Source organism: Schistocerca nitens, chromosome 6, assembly GCF_023898315.1.
Source record: "Schistocerca nitens isolate TAMUIC-IGC-003100 chromosome 6, iqSchNite1.1, whole genome shotgun sequence".
In the NCBI taxonomy this organism is placed as follows: Eukaryota; Metazoa; Arthropoda; class Insecta; order Orthoptera; family Acrididae; genus Schistocerca; species Schistocerca nitens.
Window position 1 is genome coordinate 70726228 of NC_064619.1, and position 25065 is coordinate 70751292.

A 25065-nucleotide genomic window follows, 5' to 3' on the forward strand; every position below is an offset into this window, starting at 1 on the left:
GGTACACGAGTGGGTCTTCGGCTACGAGAGCCCATATCGATGATGTTTCATTGAATGGTTCGCACGCTGACACTCGTTGATGGCACAGCATTGAAATCTGCAGCAGTTTAAGGAAGGGTAGAATTTCTGTCACGTTGAACCATTCTCTTCAGTTATCGTTGGTACTGTCATTTCAGGAGCTTTTCGTCCGCATCGATGTCGGAGATCTGATGTTTTACCAGATTCCTGATATTCACGGTACACTCGCGAAATGTTCGTACGGTAAAATCCCCACTTCATCGCTACCTCAGACATGCTGTATCCCGTCACTCGTGCACCGGCTATAACAGCACGTTGAAACAAAGGACTGATAACCTGCCATTATAGCAGCAGTAACCGATCTAACAACTGCGCCAGACACTTGTTGTCTTATACAGGCGTTGCGACCGCAGCGCCGTATTCTGCCTGTTTACATATCTCTGCATTTGAATAAGCATGCCTATACCAGTTTCTTAGGGGCTTGAGTGTATAAAGATGCACAAATGCCAGACTGATAAACTGTTCTCTGTTTTAGCCACTTCTGGCCCCACCAGTGCTGTGATGTTTCACGTGTACTGCATAACTTCCGTAAGAGCGCGCCATGTGACGTCATGCCCGCTTTTCTGTTCGCAGCTGGTAGCAACGCGTCGAACGGCGCCGTGTTGCTGGTGGTGACGGCGGCGGCCGCTTCCGTCGCAGCATTCGCCCTGCACAGATAAGGAAGACCACCCTCAGAACAGCACTCCAACTGGCGGATTTTGCAGTTAACAGTAAACGGACAGCGTGAAAACTACACGAGAACTGGGAACCACGACAACAGCAACAAGACTGATCGAGCTTTTCCGAGAGTAGCGCCGGAATCATCAACTCAGGACTAAACTCTCTCACACCAGCCACCCCCAACCCCCATCCCCACAACCCCGTGACGTTAGCAGTGGTGGCGGCGCATGTCCTCCAGTGACGACGTACGCAGGATGCAGAAGACAGCGTGACGAAGCTGGGTATCAACCTGGCTGTGTCTCCTGGAACTTGTACCCTGTGTTGCTCGTTGCCCAGACGTTTGGATCCGACGTAGCTGTGTTTGTGTGCCCCGTATTGCTCCTCTGCTTTGTAGGATTCCGCGTGTACACGGCTGAGATTAATGCCAAAATTCCTTCCCTGTCCTATCGGCTAGACAGATGCTTCCTTTACGGCACTCCAGACCCTATCTCCCTGCCATTTAAAACGAACATTGGCTGCTACAGTGACTGTATCTTCTGGAACTATTATGTCTAAGTGTACAGTCTACGCGCATTTAGTGGCGCTTCAGTTACTAGAGAGATTTCGTGTCACAGAAACTATCCACCTACCGGAGCTACGACGGTTATATTTTATGGTGAAAGAAACACATAATGACTTATACTACTGGCAAGTAATCTCATTGCTAATATCCAACTTCTAAGAGAAAATTTCCAGCTATGAAGGTTGAACAAAGAGCAATCTTTTTTCCTGACAAGATTTACAAGGCAGTGCTTCAAATAACTTTCTATGTATGTATGTTAAATGGTATACAGGCATCACATTTGGCGGTGTTAGTGACTGGTTGGAAGTCATTACTGTACGACTATAGTACTGCTTTTTGGAGACGCTGCAGTATTATAGCTATAGATAAATCATTCAGTGTCAGCAATTAAGTGTATTGTTTATAAAATTTTAGTGTCGTTTAAATGTTTCCAACGAGTGGCCTACCTTAATGATTCATAAATTGTTGTCTCAATATAACATCAGAGTTAGAAGTTCATTTGACATAGTTGTAACGATGTCTGCTACGCTTGGTCCCGTTTCAGTATGATAAGTTTTCTAAATGTTGTAATAAAAGCCCTCTGATGACTAGGACATTAGGCGTTGATGTAGCAGTTCCCATTATACCGTCATTGTAGTAGACGTGAATTGTTGATTCCGTACTTCAGTTGTCGTGTGTTGTACACCTTATTTTACTACAGTGTCAATCACTTTCTTTGTGTAAGCAATTCCTCACTGCCAGAATTGGTGGCTACCGGCCTCAGGCTGCTGCAGGGTAACATTTCGAAATTAAAATAAATTTGCCAGAGAGAAGAATTTGCCAATTAAATTATGAGCGCTGGCCTCATTACAGTCTAATACTGTGCCTGCCGGATGTCGAATTACGAAAGTTCGTTGCACAGTGAGGATCTCTGATGAACATAGCCAACTTACTCTCGCTGGTGCCAGTCTCTCGTTACCTCGTTATCTTTGCTACCTTCTATCACGCCACAGGAAACACACTTCGGAAAACAGAAAGAAACGCTGCACCAGTGATACCTCAATCACATTTTACTTGTAGTGCTTGTAGTGTACAGGAATACAAAAGCGGTTAGTCCTCTTAAATCTAATACACCCACATGACCACAAGATCAACGCCTGTATCATCACTTCTGTATCATTGCCTCTGAAAATCATTCTTTTCCCGTTAATCAATTATGGCCTACTCGTACGAAGTCTTTCCCACGTAAAACTTACGTAAGAGCATGTCGAAGATAGAAGGTAACACGTTGTCGCGCTGTTCAGCTTTTTCACTCGTCGACCTGCAGATGATCTTCTACAAATGCCATTTCGTATATTTCAGACCTGGAAATAGCCACTTATATTTCTCATTATGCATATCCCTATTACAAATATGAATGACAGATGTGTAACATTATGAAAGTGAGAAAAAATTTGATCATTCGAAATGGATGTAGAAACCAAAGGAGGCGTGGCTGGAGTGATGGGGAGGGGGATATGGAGGGGGTGGGGCGTGGAAACTGCAATGTCGCGAGGCATAAGAAATAATGGGAAAACATTATACCGTTCAAGAAAATAACACAGGCATTACTGTATTAGTAAAATCTGACGACTCTTGTCTATGTTACTGTAGTAGAGACATAAAACACGACAATTCCCCCAGTCTCATCTGTGTTTAAAGATTTCGACAGCATATTTTGACTTAATTAATTTTATGAGATGCACTGACATATATCTGGCGTTGATAATGGGACCTGATTTAATGATTGCAGAAGTTAAAAATTTTCTTGGTCGTAATAGTACCAAATAATTGCTCAAAATGCTGAATTCTGTGTGAAATTCATTTTGTGTGACGTCAAAGACACTCAATATTACTTGTTAGTAACAATAGCAGTGATATTAAATTCATGCAAGACAGTTTGTACCTACGCACATGTTAAACAAATTTTATTTTTACTGCTTATAGAAACCGCTTTAATGCAGAGTTGGTTGTCAACAAGTTTTGTGTATGATTAGTATCGTTTAAGTAAGGACCTAAGTCCTAAATGTGGCAGATATCCTTAAAGCAGGGCAGTTGACAGTTAAAGGGATGAAAGATCCCTGTTAACCAATTGCTGCTTAGGCCTCGTCGTATAACCAATAGGAATAGACAAAAATTAATCCTTCGATCCGTCTACCTGCGAAACATGCACAATGATAATTCCGTACAAGTATTTTAAATTAATAAAACAAACTACACTGTTTCTTTTTAACCAAACCTGACGTAAAGAACAGTACATTTCAGTTATCATTTCGAAATCTTCATCGCATTATTCATATTCTTTAAAAGAACCCGTAGAGAGATTTCTTCTTATTTTTTTCTTCTTCTTCTTTTTCTTCGACATCTTCTTCTTTTTCTTCTTCTTCTTTAGTATACCCGCCTCATGACAGGTTTCAATTGAAGTCTCTCCACTGCGTCCTGTTTTGAGCATCTTCCTTCATCTGTCTGTATGTTCTTCCTCTTCTGATGTCATCCATCCTTCCAAATCTCTTCCCACCTCTTCCTCTAATTATTTGTTGCAAATAGTTCCCAGGCGGTGTGTATCCCAGCTAAAGTATTTTGTTCTTTGTGATAACTTTCAACAAGCTTCTTCCTTACCTTATTTTCTTTATTACATTCTCGTTTTTAACTCTGTTACCCCGTAGATCCTCGTCCTTAAGTCTGTCAGTCCACTTTTCCTCAAGAATTCTTTTCCATAACCACAATTCTAAACTTTATAGATATATTTCTTCTTTCTTCTTAACTGTCCATGATTAACTGCTGTATAACCCTACACTCCAGACACAACATTTAGCAATCTTTTCCTCGGTTCCATTGGAATTCTCCCGGATGGTAGTAACGGCTTCACCTTCACAGATGCTTATCTCCCATTAGTATACTCTTCCTTATTTCTTCTGTACGGCTTCCATTCCATGTCATTCAACTTCTCACGTACAGAAAGAACTTTACTTGTTCTGTCTTTTTTTTAGGAATATGTTAACTGGAGCTTCGTTCTTGCTTATTCTCATCACTTTTGTCGTTGCTGTACTTAAATTCATTGCATACTTCTTGCCTCTCCCTGTTACACTCTTCAATATCTTCTGTAGCTCCTCTTCTGATTTCGCCAGCACTGCTTGGTATTTTATAGTCCCTGTCCTTACTCCTCCAATTACAATGCGTCTTGCAATCTCTATGGTCCCACCTGTCAATTGTTTTCCATAGACGTTGAAGAGCTTCGCTGACAGTGGGCATCCGTGCTTACACCCTTTTCAGCGCTTATCTCTTAGGCCTCCACATTCTCAGTTCTAACTGCCCCTTTTTGCATTGTATGCATTTCATTTATTAACCCCCTGTCTTCCCAGGCTATACCCACATTATTATTGGCATCATTATTTCATAAATATCACACGGAGCACGGCATGTGTGTTAAAGTACCAACAAATCATACTGTTATATAGTAAAAGTAAAGTGTCCACAGCTGCGGTTAGTATTCTGGACCCGAGAAAAACTGAAGGAAACTCCTTTCTGGACAACGCTTCCGCAAAATGTAATCTAAAACAAATTATTTACTGCTCGAAATACTGGTCCTCTGCATATATTTTTGTAGATGATTTCATGAATTATTTATAAAAGAAGAGGTGAGTGGCACGTAGCCGGTAAAGGCTTCCGACCTGTGCAAGTAGAGTGCAGCCGCGGCACTTCGGGCAGGGGAGGGAGGTGAGCTCCATCGCCCTGCTGTCTTGACCCCTCCCCCCCCCCCCCCCCCAGAAAAGATCCCCGACGCACATCTGACAGCAGGCCGAATGGACATGAGGGAGTCCTGGAGGAACTAAGGAATTCAAGTTGAGGACGAGCTCTAACCAGATCTACCAGAACACGAATTTAGTTGTATCTACAAACTAAGATGATTTACTTGTATTTGTTGCTGTTTAGTCTATACAACAAACAGTTTGGAAACAGTACATATAGTGCTAAAGTAAATAGGCATCTACAGAAACAACGCCAAGAAACTCGTGAAAAACGAGAAACATATTCCACTGTCCGGTATAGTTCTGCTATAAAATTATAACAGTGCTGTTCAGGAAGAGATTAAATGAAGTTATAATGTCTGTATATGCTTGTGTGTGTGTGTGTGTGTGTGTGTGTGTGTGTGTGTGTGTGTGTGAACAATCGTGCCAAAGACTACTCTCCCAAATGTGTCGGCTCACTGCACAAACGTCGATGCCCTGCTATGTTGTAAAGTTATGCTTACACAGCTCACAATGTAGGTAAATAATTCAGTTGTACTGAAGAAAAATTACAATGAATGTGCTCCTCGTATACTAAAGCGTCTTAAGCCTAATATTATGTAACAAAACTGTATAGTGTTATTGATGGCAGATACTAAAACGACTCACTGTATGTATTTTCTGATAAACAGAGCCAGAAACACTGGACAACTGAATGTCAAAGACTGTGAAGTTGACCTTTATAAGATGTGTATTTTTCGTGATGTTTGCTGAGCCACAAAATTTTTCGCGCAGGCCGTGTGCGTGTAGTGCATCTGTGTGTGTGTGTGTGTGTGTGTGTGTGTGTGTGTGTGTGTGTGTTTTCAGACACACAGTTGAGAGAGCGATTGTGACTGCTGTATTGTTCTCTGGTTAACACCTCTAACCCCAACGCAGTTACTTTACTATAACAAAAATATATTAATATATTAACAGGGAAATGGAAGATAACGTTGCTTAACCGTTGTTCAGGTCAACAAAAAAGTAATAACCAGATATATTATATATGTATGTCGACTATTTATAATGTTATGTTATAAATGTATCCAAAAAATTGTGAAAAATAAAACAATGACTAGAGCTTACAGGAAAACAAATGTTCAATGTTATGTTTTTAGTACTATGCTGTTCATTGCTGCATTCGTTGATATGTGGAAGACGATGTATATTTGTCCCACTTTTACATTTAAAGGGTATCATTCTTATGAAAATGTTTCACACACTCTTCTTTAAGAAAAAAGAATAACCAGTGATAAAATACAAAACAATATTGACACGACTATGCACTGAACATTTGCTTTCAGAGTCATAGTAAATTAATGCTCTGTAACACAAGAAAATAGATGTGCTGATTTCATCAAGGAAAAGATGACACATAAACATCCAAAATCTAGGTGGTCATACAAGAAGGAGGTGGTACGCTGGCACTAAGAAGGAAATATACAGGTAAGCATGAATCAATGTGATTCACGGTTCCAAAAACGAGCAGTATCGAATGTTCATACTTCATCAAACAAACACAACAAAATTTTAGCAACATAACTTTCGACCCTGATGTGAGAATCACCGATAACGTACATTTATCACACTATGTACCTGTTATTTATTATGGAAAGTCGTAAATTAAAACATAGCATTACAATATACATCAGAACTAAACATTTCCGTAAGTGCATGAAACATACCGTTGTGTTGCACACTGGGGCTGAAGCACTGACTATAGTGATGCATATGGTTTCCATTTCATGTGTTTCTCTTCGTACTTAGCCTATCACTTTATTTAGTAGCGTTTGTTGTGATCTTCGGTCCGAAGATTGGTTTGATGCAGCTCTTCACCCTACCCTATCTTGTGCAAGCGTCTACACCTCCGAGTGACTGCTGCAACCTATATCCCTTTGAATCTACTTGCTGAAGTCATCTCCTGGTCTTGTCTACAGTTTTCATCCCCCAAACTTCCGTCAAGTACTGAACTGGTGATTACTTCATGTTTCAGAATGAGTCCTGTCAACCGATTCATTTTTCTAGTCAGGTTGTGCCACACATTTCCTTTCTCCCCAGTTCTGTTCAGTACCTCCCCATTAGTTACGTGATCTACCCATCCCAGATTCAGCATTCTTCTGAAGTACCGCATTTTCTGAACTGTTTAGCGTCCACGTTTCATGTCCGTGCAAGGCTACACTCCAAACAAATACCATCAGAAAAGAATTCCCAACACTTAAATCTATATTTTATGTAAGCGAATTTCTCTTCTTCAGAAAAGCTTTTCTTGCCATTTCCAGTCCACATTTCACATCTTCTCTACTGCGGCTCTCATTAGTTACTTAACTGCTCAAATAGCAAAACATCATTTACTATTTTTAGTGACTCGTTACCTGATCTAGTTCCCTCAGCATCACCTGATTTAATTCCACTACATTCCATTAAAGTCGTTTTGCTTTTGCTAATGTTCATCTTATATCCTCCTTTCTAGGTACTGTCCATTTTGTCAACTGTTATTCCAAGTCTCTTGCTGTCTCTGACAGAATTAGAATGTCATCGGGAAACCTTAACGTTTTTGTTTCATCTCCTTGAACTTTAATCACTTCTCCAGTTTTTCTTTGGTTTCCTTTATTTATTTATTTATTTATTTATTTATTTATTTAACCTGATCTGAGAAGAATCATAAGGCCCTCTCTTATATCGGAAAATGGTTTCACACATGCAGCGCTCTTTTCTACGTCGTAGTCACCTAACAAAACACAATTATAATTTGTTAAATGCTATTAAAATAATTTGAGAATCTGTAGTTACAATACTGACTACGAAATAATAAAGTTGATAGTGGAAGTATTAATATTACTGCTGCTCCCGACAGTTGTCGTGATGATGGTAATAATAATTATAATAATGACAATAATAGTGTTAATAACAACAATAATGATAGTGGAAGAGACAAAATTATTTATAGGTGTACAAAATAGATGTTTTCCGATACTGTAAGCCTAGAGAAAGGAAATTTAAGGAGAGTATACCAGCTAAGAATATTGGAAAATGAGGAATACCTGGTTCGGAAGAAGAATGTACAAGGTAATGAGTGCCTACAGGGACGTTGGTAATCATCATTGTTGTTTTAGTAGATATTTTATTAACTTTCTTCCATTAAGAAGGACTTCGAAAAAGTGGCTGAACATTGTAGTGGGACAGAAAGAATTTTGCTCCGAGAAGAACGGGTATTTCTGCTATGTTGTTCAGACAAGAGGTATGGGGTACAGTTTACGTTGATAGCACAGAAGAGAAGAGGGGAAGTGTGAAAATCTCTGCACTTGTTGGCAGGCAGCCAGGATAGCTGCACATATGAAGGTGAACCATACTGAAAGCGTAGAACATCACAGATATTACAAACACAAACATTCATAACCAGTTCTAGGCGCCAACGACTTTTCCTTAGATTTTCATTTATTGCTACTCCGGTATTCTTTGTTGAAAGAGAGTAGTTGATGTTCGTCCCGCTTAAGGTTAAAGATGGTAGGGATTCCCGATAATTCGGACTAATAAGTCTACAACGACCAACCAGTACCACTTTGGCTTTGGGTGCATTGAGTTTTAATCCTGTATCATGCCCCAATTTTGATAGTGCACACAGGTCAGAAGCGAGATTTTCGACAGCTATCTTCAGATGTGTTGGTTTTGCACTTACATACAAGTGAAGTTCATCAGCGTACTGTGGTGTTTGCACTAGGAAGGAAGCGATGAGACAATATTGGCTCTGAGCACTATGCAACTTAACATCTGAGATCATCAGTCCCCTAGAACTTAGAACTACTTAAACCTAAGTAACCTAAGGAAATCACACACATCTATGCCCGAAGCAGGCTTCGAACGTGCGATCGTAGCGGTCGCGTGGTTCCAGACTGAAGCGCATGGAACCGCTCGGCCACACCGGCCGGCTGACACGTTATTGACATACAATGAAAAGATTATAGGACCTAATGCCGAATTCTGGGAGATGCGTGATACTACTTGCCTCCATTGTATCTTTGTGTTGCCGGACAGCCGGCCGCTGATGCCGAGCGGTTCTAGGCGCTTCAGTCCGGAACCGCACTGCTGCTACGGTCGCCGGTTCGAATCCCGCCTCGGGCATTGATGTGTGTGATGTCCTTAGGTTAGTTAGGTTTAAGAAGTTCTAAGTCTAGGGGACTGATGACTTCAGATATTATGTCTTATAGTGCTCAGAGCCATTTGAACCATTTTGTTGCCGGACATCACGCATTGCTGGCGAGACATCAGGCATGAGCGAAGTCATTGCACTGCACTTAGAAAGAAATTTAGGTTGCTAAGTTCGGCAAGTAAAATGTCCACGTCGATAGTTTCAAAGACTTTGTTGAAGTCTAAGAAGCATGTGATAGTCGTCTGTTGTGCGTCCGTCATTTGTTATTTTCATTAAAACATAAGGTGTGCTACGATGATTATTGGAACCTGATTGGTATTCATCTAGTTGGTTATTAGGGGTTGGGTAACTTGTTAGCTGATCGCGGACTATATTTTCTAAGCCCTTGGATGGTGTAGTAAGACTGCAAATATGTCCATAATCAGAGTGTGCTTTTTAGATGGTGGCTTAGCTAGTCCTTCTTTTCAGGTCTCAGATGAAACACTAGTCGTTAAGGTATGGTTGAAGATATTGTTATAGTGGGCAGTAGTAGACCAATAACAAACTCCATTTTCTGTACTGTGATGGCATCGTGCACAGTAGTGACCTGATATGACTTTTTTACGGCATTGCAAGTAACATGCATGAGATAGAGGTTTTGTGGCTAAAATCGTTTGCCTCCACGAAATGATTAGTGAGTTTTTGTTTCGTCTGTGGTTCAACTGTAGTTGTAGAGTACGTAAAGTAGCGGTTCGGTTCTTCGGCTGGGATAATGGGATGAGGTGCAACTTTCACTTTGCTTATACCATGACCATACACGTTTTTCCATAGGACAGCTGGTCTATTTCTGTTAGCAATTAACATATGGGCATGCCTCAGCATTTCTCACAGCTTGACTGACTCTGTTGCGGTCTACTCGTAAGTAATAAGTTTTTCAGCCGTGGGGTACTGTTTGCTTGTCGTATATCCAGCGTCTATGCGGTTCATGAACCGCTTTAGTTCTTCAGTTAGCCAAAGTGTTGGTTTCCTTTTTACTTTTCTGGTCTTCAATGGAGCCTATTTGTCATATATAGGGGGAGAAAAATAGGTGTTAGAAATATTTTGTCTACTAAGACACGTTTTGTGTTGGTAGATTTTTTTTGTCCACTACGAGACGTTTTTGGTTGTTAGATTTTTTTGTCTACTACGACATAATTTGGGATGTTAGGTTCTTGTTAAAATATTCTTTTGAACCTGCTTACTGTACTATCTCTTGGTCTCCTTCTACAAATTTTACTCCCACGCACTTCGTCCAATACTAAATTCGTGAACCCTTGATCTCTCAGATCGTGTTCTCTCTTCTTGTATAAACTGCTTATCTCCCATGTTTCACTTCCATACATGATTTCACTCCATACAAATACTTTCACGGAAGACATAACACAACGCTTCAATCTATATTCGATGTTGACAAATTTCTCTTTTTCTGAAACGCTTTGTTTGCCATTGCCACTCTACATTTTATACCCCCTCAACTTCGGCCGTCATCAGTTATGCTGCTGTCAAAATAGTAAAAATTCAATAAAAATTCAACTTACTGCTTTAAGTATCTCGCTTCCTAATCTAATACACTCAGCATCATCTATGTTAATTCGACTATATTCCATTACACTTGTTTTGCCCTTGTTGATGTTCAACTTATATTCTACTTTGTACGGTACACATGCTATGCTGTGGGACGATCGATATGGTTGGAAATGAAGCACACACCTCATACGCCGCGATTGCACTGTAGACACTTTTATTGCTCCAAGATGACGGGTTTCAACAGTCTTTTTACATTCCCTTCATCTAATCGAAGAGGAAAACAAAGATAATAACGGGGAGGGACCATACAATTACTTTCACCGATTTTCTGAAATATGAAATACCACCTATCTTATGGAACGTGCTATAAAACTGTCATGCTGCACTGTATGAAATCAAAGCCTTAAAAAAGGCACTTAACACGTATCCATATCTTGACAAAATCCCATTTGATGAACTTCACACGGTTAATGAAATGCACACAGTTGATAAAAGCAGAAGTTGACAAAAGGCACACTGTTGATGAAATGCACAGAGTTGGTGGAATCGTCCCACCATCCAGGCATAATGGCAGCGACGATGACTCATCCATGCTTGCCCCACAGTACGTGCCAGAGAAGTGTTGACATAGAATGAAAAGACAATGAAATCAAGACCCTAAGCTGTCGACAGGCGTTGATAAATCAACGGAGACTGTTGCAAATGTGTGCCCCGATCGGGACTCGAACCCGGGATCTCCTGCTTACATGCCAGACGCTCTATCCATCTGAGCCACCGAGGGCACAGATGATGGTGCGACTGCAGGGATTTATCCCTTGCACGCTCCCCGTGAGATCCACATTCCCAACTTCCTGTCCACACACTACATTCGTAGTGGCCTTGCCCATTGCACTCATTACTCGCGGCAGACTGTATTACCGAGTCCCATAACAGTTCGGGCAACGCGTCTGCATCCAGCACAGAAGAAGAAGGTCAGTTGTCGGTTAGCCTCAACTATATGAATATGGCATCTGTTCTTTTGGACATGTCCGGAAAGAACAAATACCATCTTCATATATGTTGACATAGAGGTGGCAGAGGCTCTACAAAGTTACCTATCTCGCTGATGGATGGCGTCTGTAGTACAAGTTTTATGATCACAGGCTGTAGTTACGAGCAATGAATGGTGATGCACCAGAAGTAAAAGTGGATTTTTCAAAATGCCCAATAGAAGTAGGAAAGCCATCTAACCAAACATACAAAATTACCTTGGGCTTACGCCGCCTACAAAAAATCTGTAGTAATTGCCTCGTGTGTGCTTATTGACAGTGGGATAACAAAAGAAATAATTACAAAAATTTAAAAATATCTTAGATTTTTAATTAACAAAGTCAGTGCTGTGAAAAGAAAACCGTACTGCTGCGAGCGCTTATGCTGAACTGGCCAGACCTGAAAAGGCCCTACGGAGTACCGCCCTTGAAAACGGAGGGGAGAAGGGCGTACACAGAGACTACGCTGGGCTGAACTTACTTCGAAAGACATCTAATTCAGATGCAAGGACTACTGTGTGCGCGGTGTTTATTACAGAGTCATCTGACATGATGTATACTACAAAAAGTAACGTAGATGGCTAAAAAAAAACTGAAGGTATGAACGGGTCATAATAGGGCGTACGTGAATCTCTACATATAAATGAGAATGTCCTGACTGACTGACAGATTCATTGTCGCCCAGCCCAAACTGCTGAGGACAGAAAATTAAATTTGGAGAAGGTGCGGATCTTGTACTGTAGGCGTCGTTGAACAAGATTCTTTTTTTTTTTCAAATTTCCAATGCTAAGGTTGTGAAATACAGGATGAAGGTTTTTTTTTCGAAAAATGTCGGCAATTAGACAATTTTGAAGCTAGACCTACGAAAATTGTTATTTGGTTTCTCGGTTAGAAATAAACAAATTGTACGTGTTTCACCATTTCTCGAAATTTAAACCAATGGGGTGAAACAGTAGGCGAAAGCTTTTGTTGATAATATATCATTACGAAAGAACTACTGAAGTATTTTTAAATCTATGTCTATGAATGCTGGTATTTGATTTCTCGGTTACAAATTTTAAAAAATGTGTGTTTCAGTGGTCGGCCGGGGTGGCCGAACGGTTCTAGGCGCTGTAATCTGGAACCGCGCGACCGCTACGGTCGCAGGTTTGAATCCTGCCTCGGGCATGGATGTGTGTGATGTCCTTAGGTTAGTTAGGTTTACGTAGTTCTAAGTTCTAGGGGACTGATGACCTCAGAAGTTAGGTCCCATAGTGCTCAGAGAAATTTGAACCTTTTTTTTTTTTGAGTTTCAGTGTTTCTGAAAACTGGTCCCCTAAGGGGGTGAAATCGCGGAGGTAATTTTTTATGAAAACATATTATTATGAAAGCATTTTTAAAGCTAAATCTATGAAAATTTAAATTTGGCTTCTCAGTTAGAAATAAAAATATGTATGTATGTATTTCACAATTTTTGGAAATTATACCCCTAAGGGTGGTGAAATGGGGGATGAAAGTTGTTACGGAAATATTTCATTGTGCAACAATTTTTGGAGCTAAATGTATGAACATTTGTGTTTGGCTTCTCTGTTAGAAATAAAGCATACGAATGTAACTGTTTTTGGAAATTCAACCCATAAGGGTGTGACATAGGGCGAAATGCTTTACAAAAATATTTCATTCCGAAAGCATTTTTAAAGCTAAATATTTGAAAATTGGTGCTTGGCTTCTCGCTTGGAGACGAATCAATACGTGTTTCGCTGTTTCTGTAAATTCAGTCCATAAGGGATGTATTAGGGCATGAAAATTGTAAGAAAGTGTTACATTGCACCAAAAAAATTTAAAGCTAAATTTATGAAAATTGATATTTCACTTATCTATTGGATATAAAGAAAACCTCGTGGGGAAAGCTGCTGTGGACATTTCTCCACAGGAACGCAACAGGCATGATTAACAAAAACTTTGGACTGGATGTACCAGGATTGCTTTTTGGTCAGCAGTACATTCGGAAAAGACCGTGCTAATGGTCTTAATTAGCGTGAAAAGTTTAGTAGGTGTTGCAATTTGTGAAGAACATAAAAATTCTGTTAAATAAAAACAAAAAAAAATCTCTGCAGGCCATACAGTTTACGCGAGCGAAGCAGCTGGCCTTAAGCTAAGGGGTCATACAGCACGTAGAGGATGTCTGTAACCCATGCTGCGAGTCAAGAATTACTTTAAACGAGGGCGTTTAAGCAAATAGCAATGCGATAATCAAACAGCTGGGCGAGTCTGAGGTCATATTTAGTATTGTGGCTAAGGGTTGAGACGGAATCTCTTAAATCTGCAACTCCTGACGGTTTTTGATGACCAGGCTTCAAATTAATGCAGAAGACGATGAAATATTGAATGACTGTGGTATGAGATACCCGTTAAGTGATGTATGCCAAGTACAGATTCGAAGTACAATGTGACGCTTAAACGTTGGTTAGGTGACCAACTTACTAAATTACAATCACTTCCACTGCCTTATTTAGACTTATAATATACAATCAACAATGCTAAAGAAATTATGTTCAGCTGACTAATTCATCTGTGTATCTATGAATTTCTGTAAAATTTTATGTTTTGCATTATACTCTGATGGAAAGAAAGTTAGAAATAACAACAAGGACTTCTGCGACATAAATGTTGGAAGGAGTGTTTCTACACCTGAAAGATGATGTCTGTTCAAATTTCGCACCAGCCGCAAAGAGTGGCACTAGCAGCCTTTAAAGCGACGGAGACACCATTGCAAACATCTCACTGAGTTTGAACGAGGTCGTGAAACAGGGCTACTAGAAGATGAATGTTCCTTCTGCGATTACGCAGAGAGACTTCGCAAGTATGTAGCCACTGTACATGAAGGCTGACAGCGACTGTCACGAGCAGGTACGCTCGCATCGCGCTGTATCAGCTGGAGCGATGTGTGCAACCATTGGAACCAGAGAGACAAAACGAACTGTTACAAATCGTTTACTTTAAGGACAGCTGCGAGTCTGACACCCTCTAGCGTGCACTCCACTGACTCCAAAACACCGGCATTTGCGACTTCTGTGGTATCAAGCGAGAGTTGCAGGGCAGAAGTGAGGTATGTTGTGCTTTCTGATACAAGCTAGTTCGGGCTTGGTGGCAGTGATGGCCATGTGTCGGTCAGTATAGGGCTAGTTGAGGGCCTGCAACCAACCTTTCTGCGTGCTAGACTCACTGGACCCACACCTGGAATTATCGTCTTGGGTGCGATCTTATGTTTCAGCAGGAGAACTCCCGTGGTTATCCTACGCACCCTGACTGCAGCATTCTAATTCAGTCTGGTGACTCGACTTATTGTACTGCCATTCATGAAAAGCATTCCAGGCGGTGTTTTCCAGTAGGATAACGCTCGCCCACATGCCACTGTGGTAACCCAACACGCTCTACACACTGTCAAAATCTTGCCTTCGTCTACTCCCTCACCAGATCTGTCTCCAATCGAGCTCAGATGGTACATCAACGGACTGTAACTCCAACGTCATCCACAAACAGCATTAACCGTTCCTGTATTGACCTACCACGTTCAACAGGCATCGAACTCCATACCATAATCTGACATCCGGCACCTGTGAAGCACAAGTCGTGCATGTTTACATTCTTCCATTCAACATTCTGGCGCTTACACCGGTTATTAATGTACAAGAATTTCACATTTTCAATGGTATACCTCGCGCATACATTACTTGCAACCGTGCAGCGTTAATTTCTTAAATATGTTACCTAGACGAATGTATTCCCGATATTTCCACTTTCTTTTCTTCAGCCATCAGTCTTTTGACTAGTGTGATACGGCACTCATCGAATTCCTCTCCAGTGTCAACCTTCTCATCTCAGAGTAGCACTTGCAACCTACTCAATGGGCTTCGTAAACTTTCCACGCGTAGTAATTTATGCTATTCATGTCGGATCTCCAGCCGGAACACATCGTCATATGGACACTATATTTCAACGTCCACCTGGACGCCATCTTCAGGTGAGTAGACCATCGCACTAACTCGCCGGAACTGGTATCAAACATGCCGCGGCGTCGCCTCTATACACCGACCGTCGGTCCACCGAGCTAACGCGAAAATAACTGCCCTCTAGCGCAAGGCACAACAGCGCACCGGCGGGGAAAGCTCGCGGAAACGATAAATCGACATCAAACACCACTGAGAGCTTTTGGTGACCGAAACAATCACCGTTGCTTCTTAATGTCAAACATAACAGTGTTCCAACCCTCACTTCAAGGAAACCCTTTATCTCTGTTTATAATTTTGTCAGATAGCCGGATTTCAGTGGCTTCTTCACTGCACAGTCCCAGTACTGCGACGCACGGGCAACCACTTGTCTCGTCGCACAACAGTTTATTTCCTTCAGTAAGACGATGTTCCTCCACTGGAGATTTTTCTGGTTGAAATAAACGCGTGTGGCGATGGTGCTCCACGCATCGATCTTGGACCGTAAGAATCATTTTCCAATACAGGCTTTCCCGCAATGGCAAGGAATCTTGTAGACCCCGGGCTTCCTCAAACACAAATCATCCTCTTCCATTTGTTGAATGGCACACATTTTGAATACTTTTAGAACGCAATGAGTACTAGGAGCCTTGATCGCAAATGAACAGAACCACAAGTGGATAAGGTGCTGTCTTTCTTGACAAGTAGTAAATTATATCACGCAGCGCAGCGTTTTTGGCTTTCAGGTTCCAGCATGTCACTGGCAGCTTCACGGATACAGAACAGAACCGAGCGTCCGTTGCAGATAAGACATTATTAGTGCCTAATTAAGAGATTCGTTTGGAAGGAAAGTTCCTTGTTGCGTGCAGTGAAATAACGTGAACACATTCTACACATATAAGGTGTAGTCACTGAGAGTGACCATTCCCCCGACGAGGTTAGTTCCATTTAATACTGTGAATGTTCAACATTCCTTTCAATAGAAATTTCCAAATTAAATAATTTTCGTTTAGTTAGATAGTTCCTGCAATTCCCCATCATTAAACCTTTTCGCTAGATACTTCACCACACATGTATAGATATTGTGCAAATATAAGGTCAAAACAAGAAGTAAATGTTATTTAGATTATTTGTTGTACTTTCAGTGAGAATAATGATTCACCACTAATATGTTTATGTTACTCTAAATCGTAAAATTTTTCGACCAGAAAAGAAATGCTTGACTAATTGTGTATTGCTGTTCCGAGTGCGTGACGTGCAATGGAATCAACGTAAACGCGAATCGGATCCGTGAACCGCCGGGGAAGGTGTGCCAAAATACATTTTAAGTAGGCCTATGTCGTTTTCAAAGTAGTTGACTGGAACTGGCAAGCAGGTTCACTGGAGCAATTGAAAGAAGGTTTCCTTTTACTGCTTTTTCAATAACGTAACCATTTCGATTGTCATTTTCATAAGCATTTGGCCAGTACCAAGACAAGGCTAAGTGAAACATTTTAAATCAATTTAGCATCAAGTGATGCACAATGATGACGTTCTTTGTCACCTGACAGTATATCTAGCATTTTAACACAAGTCAAAACTGTTGCAGACCTTACAATAATGCGTTATTTAATAGCGATGTGTCATAGTGCTGAAAATAGTCTTAACTTTCTCAGTAGTACTTTATTTCAAACAACGCGATAATTACTCAAAATCTAAATTTTATTGCAGTAGCGTACTATCAGTTCATTTTCCATCTACGAACAAGTCTATCAGTGATTTTTTTTTCTTTTTTGGAAACTTTTACTCTGCGTCGAAATACAGCGCTATTCCATTTCAAGAAAAATTTTTGTATCTGCATATGAATGACTAATCAGGTAACGGAAACTTATTATTCATTCCTTTATAAAATCACTGTGACCACATTCTATAAGGAAACAGCGTAAGTACTGAGAATATCAGGTCCTTCGCCATGTATACAAGGGATACATCTTGACGTAAATCTCTGCTATATGACCATTAGGTGTATGTTCAGTTATTTCCAGTTGTTAATTATAAACATAGCAGACGTTTCGAAACAAGATTTTCAGGATCATGCCTTATGCAGATCGCTAGATGCTCAACAGTGAATCAAGCAAAACTTCAACAACCTTAAGTTTACTGAATCGTTAAGGACAAGTTCATCCAGTTCATCCAGTTGTACACAACATAAACATTAACGTCGCAGAAGAAGTTGAGTAGCACCGTGGTGTAGTCGTTATGATTCTAAACTGTTGCATGCAGGATCGTGAATTCTAAACTCACCTTGACTGTACAATTTTAATTCCTATATTCGGTTCGAGTACATTCTAGAGGTATCCACAAATGTGAAGAATCATTGGACTGGACTGTTCTGTAGCTGTATATATACTGTATGTGTTCTGGCCGGAGACAGTTCGCTTCGCACCCTTGTATGTGCAAGTGCTGAATAAACCTTCGTTAAGTGAAGTTAGTGTTCGTCACTCATCTACTTACACCTTCTTCTACGTGGCAATATAATCACATATTTGTCGAAATTGCTAGGCTTCATTCAACGCATAAAACACCCAAAACGGCTGTCACAGGTCACGTAGGACCCTAGTTTCAAGTCAGTAAACATCACAGTCATGCTATCACACGACTTGCCGTCTACACTGTTGTACAAAACATAAGGACGAAAGTAACATTTGCATGATATGTCGTTGCCAACTAACATAGCTCGACGAAACTCGGACCATACATAGAAAGAAATGCTCCTGTACACTACAGAAGGTAACTGAAAGAATTACATAATGAGACGAAAAGAAATGACACCTTACTTCAAAGACAGTAATTACACTGCAATCACCGTGACTCATGATGGTCCCCTTAACATTAGAAAAACGAGGTATGATTCTTGATGGTGTGTGATCATCACGGACGGCATTACTTGCTCCGCAACGTGCTCAAATGCTGCTCACAAAGTTGGTAAAGAGTTCCTGTAGTGGGACGTTCCACTGTCCCACCAGCGTGGTTGACAACTGCTGCATGTCATTGGGCAGTCCACTACCCCTCCCCAACCCCCCCTCCCCTCCCCCTCAATGCACACCATACGTGCTCGATGTGATTTAATCAGGAGAACGGACGGGCCACACCATTCGCTGAATATCCTCTCGTTCCAAGAGTTGCACCTCCTGCAGAGTTCGATATTTTCGCACACTGTCATCCATCAAAATGAAATCCGGGCAGAATTCACCACTGAAACGACGCTCACGGGGAAGAATTACAGTGTCAGGACAACGTTGTCCGTGGAGTGTACTGTATCCAAAGATCTGGATGGCAGTACGTCCATGCAACCTAATGTCTCCTAACACTATAACACAATGACCAATAACACTGTCTTGTTCGACAATGTTCCTGAGTGCAATACGTGTCCGACCTCTCGCCAAATGAGTGCATGTAACGCACTCAGTATTGATAGCTGGCGATAAATTGTTAACAATTATGACTTTAACTCGACACTGTCAATACAGCCCAAACACCCGCTATAGCAAACATGTTATCTACTGCTATAGTGGTCTACAGATGGCGTATTTGATTGGTAACCAAGGTGTCCTCGGTCACGGTTTCGAATCCCGTCACCGCATCGATTTAGAATAAAAATTATCAGCAATGCCTGCCGAATACTTCCAATATTAGAAGTTACCCTCAATCTACCACTGGCCATGTCAAAGATGGCGGAGGAGTGGACACAGATTCAGGGCTCTGTCTTACCCTTTGGGTCGGGAACTGCCCCTAAAGACGGAAGAACCTCCAGAAGGCTATGGAAACCACTGTATTAAAGGCAGATAATGTGTATCCACAGGACATGCGGCATTTAACTAAAAATTGGCTTGATGGTCTCTCCATTGGCGAAAGGTTCCGGACTAACCCTGCATTGGTAAATCTGGGAGGAGGCTGCCAAGTAGAGAGAGGTGATCTTGATAAAAAGATCGAGTAACCAGCGAAAGGACAACGTTCTACGAGTAGCGGCATCGAATGTCGTAAGTTTGAATGTCTAAGGAAAACTAGAAAATCTGAAATGGGAATTGCTAAAGCTCAATCTACATATGTTGGGGGTCAATAAAGTGAAATGGAAAGAAGACAAGGATTTCTAGTAAGATGAGTATTGGGTTACAACAGCAGAAAACAATATAAGTGCAGTAGGACTTTTTATGAATATGAACGTAGGGCAGACACTGAGTTACTGTGAACAGTTCAGTGACAGGGTTGTGTTCATCACAATCGGCAGCAAAGCAACACCGTCAACTATAATTCGAGTATACATGCGGACGTCGCAAGCCGAAGAAGAAGAGATAGAGAAAGTATATGAGGATGCTGAACGGATAATTAGGTACATAAAGGGAGATGAACATCTAATAGTCAAAGAGTACTGGAAAGCGGTTGTTGGGATAGGACTAGAGGAAAGGGTTACGGGAGAATATAAGCTTGGTACTAGGAATGAGAGAGGAGAAATACTAACAGCGTTCTGCAATAAATTTCAGCTATTAACTGCAAAAACTCTGTTCAGGAATCGCAGGAGGAGGAGGTAAACTTGCAAATGAGCGGGAGATACGGGAAGATATCAGTTAGATTGTTTCGTGGTCAGGCAGAAATCCGAAATCGGTCACTGAATTGTAAAGTATACCCAGGAGCACATACATCTTCACATAACACTACAGTAGTTGTGAAAACTAGGATGAAGTTTAAGAGACATGTTTTGCAGAAACAGTTAGCAAACATGTGGGAACGGAAGTGCTAAGGACTAAAGAGACAACCGTGAAGGTCGCTGAGGGTACAGAAACTGTGATAAGGATATTTAAGCATGGTCTTCAGTTGAAGAGGAACGGACGTCTCTAAAAAGGGCAATCACAGAATTTGGAAAGAAAAACATGGTTACAAAGAAGTTGACTACGAAGAAAGCGTGAGTGACTGAAGAAATACTTCAGCTGATCTATGAAAGAAGAAAGTACAAAAATGTTGAGAGAAATTCTGGATTACAGAAAGACAATTCGCCAAAGAAGGAAATAAACAGGAAGTACAGGGAAGCTAAGACGAAAAGGCAGCATGAAAAATGTGTAGAAATCGAAAAACAAGTGATTGTCTGAAGGGCTGACTCGCGTATAGAAAAGTCAAAACAACGTTCGGTGATATTAAAAGCAAGTGAGATAGCATCAAGAGTACAACGGGAATTCTACTATTAAATGCAGATAAGGGAGTGAACAGGTGGAAAGAGTATAATGGAGGCCTCTATGACGGGGGAAGACTTATCTGACGACATGATAGAAGACGAAACACGAGTTTATGTAGAAGAGGTGGGGGACCCAATATTTTCATCAGAATTAAAAGAGCTTTCGAAGACCTCAGATCGAATAAGGAAGAAGGGACAAATAACATTCCAGCAGAAATCCTAAAATCACTGGAGAAAGTGGCGGCAAATCGAATTCTCACGTTGGCGTGCACGAAGTATGTGTCTGGCAATATACCGTCTGACTTTCGGAAAAACATCATCCACACAACAACGAAGGTTGCAAAAGCTGACAAGTGCGAAGTTATGGCACAATCAGCTTAATAGGTAATGCATCAAACTTGCTGACAACAATAATGTACAGAGGTTCGAATGGCTCAAAGCACTATGGGACTTAACATCTGAGGTCATCAGTCCCCTAGACTTACAACTACTTAAACCTTTGGTGCGACGTCATAAGAGCGTGACTGCGCGTGAGATCGCTCTCTAAGTTTTCATCTATTTTTAGGTTTCAGATATTTATTTTAACGGTTTTTGTGATAATATTTACTATATAAGTGACTTATAAGTGGTTTCTTCATTCACCTCTGCCTTTATTGTGTTGTGACCTGATATTTGTGAGTGTTTCGTATCGAGCAACTTAACCTCTTACCCGTGTTTACATTCCGCGCTGACCAGTTGCAGCTGTAGCGGCGCATCTAAAGCTAAGTACTAATTAATTGTTTGTGTATAGTAGTTTATTTAGGAACTTTAGTAGTCTTCAACCGGTGTTCTTGGTGTTTTCCGGTGAAATAACTTCAGAAGAAATTTTTGCGAACTGCTTTCAGTTTCGTTCCTGTCATTAGACGTTTGATTTTCTTTCTGTGTTAGTATTTTGTTATATTCTCATTTGTTGTTGATTAATACTGTCAATAATAGTAGTTACTTCCCTTGTAGAGCAAGTTTGTGATTATTGTAGTCAGTTTTTAACATCTTCTTATTCTAGTAGCGGAACTTAGATAAAGTTGTTTTCTTGTTTCAATAACTGTAAAATTTTACCATGAGTGAGAAGTGTGGGCTTTGCCGTAGGCTCGTGAGTAGTGGATTGCGGTGTGAGACTTGTTCGAAGTATTTTCACTGGGGGGAATGCAGTGGGGAAGCCAGTGGGCATTCTGGTGAGATCCTCTCCTGGAACTGCAGGTTATGTAGCAAGAGTAAGTTGATAGAGGAGCAGGAGCGTAAGATCTGTGCCCTTCAAGTGCAGTTGAAAAACGCACAGGAGGAGCTATATAGGATGAGGAGGGAGAAGGGGGTTGGGGAGTGGGAGCTGGCTGTTGGCAAGAGATCTGCTAGGAGAAGGAGATTTTCAGATAATTTTACTATTGGTGTTTGTAATAGACATGACCAACTGTCAGAGTCTAGTGGAGAGGAATCTCTAGTAGCTGTAGATGTAGCAAGCATGCAGCAGACCTCAGCAGTTAGGGTGGCTAGGACAGTTGCAAAGTCTAAGAGAAAGAAGAAGGTTCTGCTGTTAGGTAGTTCTCATGGTAGAGGTGTAGGCCAGCAGTTTCAGGAAGTTTTGGGGAGTGAGTACCAGGTCACCAGCATTGTGAAGCCTAATGCAGGATTGGCTCAGGTGACTTTTAACATAGGGGGTTATGTAAGGATTTTACTACAGAGCATCAGGTAGTGATTGTGGGTGGTGCTGGTAATAGTATTGATAGGGATGGGGAGTATGACATAGATGGTGACCTGGAAAAGATAGCCACTCAGACTGGCAACACGAATGTGCATTTCATGGAACTGTTTCAGCGTCACGATCGGCCTCATCTTAATACAGCCGTCAGGCGTAATAACATGAGACTTGGGGGTGCGCTGATGACAGAAGGCATGAGTCACATTTCAGTGGTGTCGGTGGAGTCTATCAGCAGGACGGGTTTCACTAGACTTGGCCTGCACCTCAACAGGTATGGAAAGGGGAGGTTGGCAAAGCTTATAGGTGACAGCATAGGTAGGGGTGGTGGGATCACTCATGGGAAAATTCCGGTAGTTGTGGGTGTTAGAGCTGTACCTTTTTTAGATTGAAGTCAGCTGACAGGTATTCCTGCTTAAGGGAAGTCTCTCTAACAAAGAAACCACTTTCGACAAAGCTTAGGTATCCGATTAATGAGGAAATTAGTATATTTCATCAAAATAAACAAGGTATTAGAGATAAAGTTAGTGAACTGCTTATAGATGTTGACTCTGAAATTATTGGTATATCTGAACACTTCTTAAATAAGGAGATAATTGAGAGGCTTCCTTTACCAGGATACAGGTTGGCTGGCAGCTTTTCTAGGAGCTCTTTGCGGTATGGTGGAGTAGCCATGTATGTGAAAAACGGTATCCCATTTGAGTCGATTGATGTTTCAAAGTACTGCACTGAAAAGTGTTTGAATGTTGTGCAGACGTGGTTAAATTTACTGGAGCTAAACTTCTTACTGTTGTTATTTATAGACCCCCAGACTCCGATTTCACAACATTTTTGCTGAAGCTAGAGGAGGTTCTTGGTTCACTTTATAGGAAATACAAAAAGTTAGTTATATGTGGTGACTTCAATATTAATTGTATAAGTGATTGTGCAAGGAAAAGGATGCTGCTAGACCTCCTTAATTCATATAATCTTATGCAAACCGTATTCTTTCCAACGAGAGTAGAAGGGGACAGTAGAACAACCATAGAGAATATTTTTGTTCATTCGTCATTACTAGAAGGGCATTCTGTTAGCAAAGAGGTGAATGGCCTTTCAGATCATGATGCACAAATTTTAAGTCTAAAAGATTTTTGTGCTGCAACACTTGTTAAATATAGTTACCAACTTTTTAACAAAGCTGATCCATTTGCAGTACTGACTTTTGTAAACCTTATCAAGGAACAAGAGTGGCAAGATGTTTATAGTGCTGATACAGTAGACGATAAATATAATGCTTTCCTCAAGACTTTTCTCGTGCTCTTTGAAAGTTGCTTTCCGTTAGAACGTTCAAAACAGGGTACTAACACAAACAGGCAGCCTGGGTGGCTGACTAAAGGGATAAGAATATCTTGTAGAACAAAGTGGCATTTATTTCAAAACGTTAGAAACAGTCAGACTCTAAATGCAGCAGTCCATTACAAACAGTATTGTAACGCGCTTAAAAAAGTTATTAGGAAGGCAAAAAGTATGTGGTATGCAGATAGAATAGCTAAGTCTCAGGATAAAATTAAAACCATATGGTCTGTCGTAAAGGAAGTGGCTGGTCTGCAGAGACAGGTCGAGGATATAGAATCAGTGCGTAGTGGGAATGTCCGTGTTACTGATAAGACGCATATATGTACAGTATTTAATAATCACTTTCTGAATATAGCAGGTGAACTAAATAGAAACCTAGTCCCAACAGGGAATCATTTTGCGCTCTTAGAAAAAAGTGTTCCTAGACTGTTAACTGAAATGCTCCTTCATGTTACTGACAAGAGGGAGATTGACTTAATAATTAAATCACTAAAGACCAAGAACTCTCATGGATATGACGGGGTATCTAGCAGAATACTGAAGTATTGTTCCATGTATGTTAGCCCAGTACTTAGCCATATCTGTAACTTTTCCTTTAGGAGTGGTCGGTTTCCTGACCGATTAAAGTACTCGGTAGTGAAGCTACTGTATAAAAAGGGAGACAGGGATAATGTTGACAATTATAGACCTATTTCTATGCCATCGGTGTTTGCTAAAGTTATCGAGAGGGTTGTATATACAAGGTTACTGGAGCATTTAAATTCACATAATTTGCTGACAAATGTACAGTTTGGTTTTAGAAATGGCTTAACAACTGAAAATGCTATAGTCTCTTTTCTCTGTGAGGTTTTGGACGGATTAAATAAAAGGTTGCGAACGTTAGGAGTTTTCTTTGATTTAACGAAGGCTTTTGACTGTGTTGTCCACAAAATATTACTGCAGAAGTTGGACCATTATGGAGTAAGGGGAGTAGCTTACAATTGGTTCGCCTCTTACTTTAAGAACAGAAAGCAGTAGGTAAT

At 40.9% G+C, this 25065-nt stretch overlaps 1 protein-coding gene across 3 annotated transcripts in view; it reads left to right on the plus strand.

Moving 5' to 3' along the window:
• The window catches only part of LOC126262264 (lachesin-like), a 950831-nt gene extending 944661 nt beyond the window's left edge, over window positions 1-6170 (plus strand). For all 3 annotated transcript variants that reach the window (XM_049958762.1, XM_049958764.1, XM_049958763.1), the window contains one exon: window positions 652-6170. In XM_049958762.1, coding sequence (XP_049814719.1) covers window positions 652-737 — 86 coding nt within the window. In that variant the 3' untranslated portion in view covers window positions 738-6170. The remainder of the gene's footprint in view (window positions 1-651) is intronic.
• Window positions 6171-25065: the final 18895 nt, after the last annotated feature.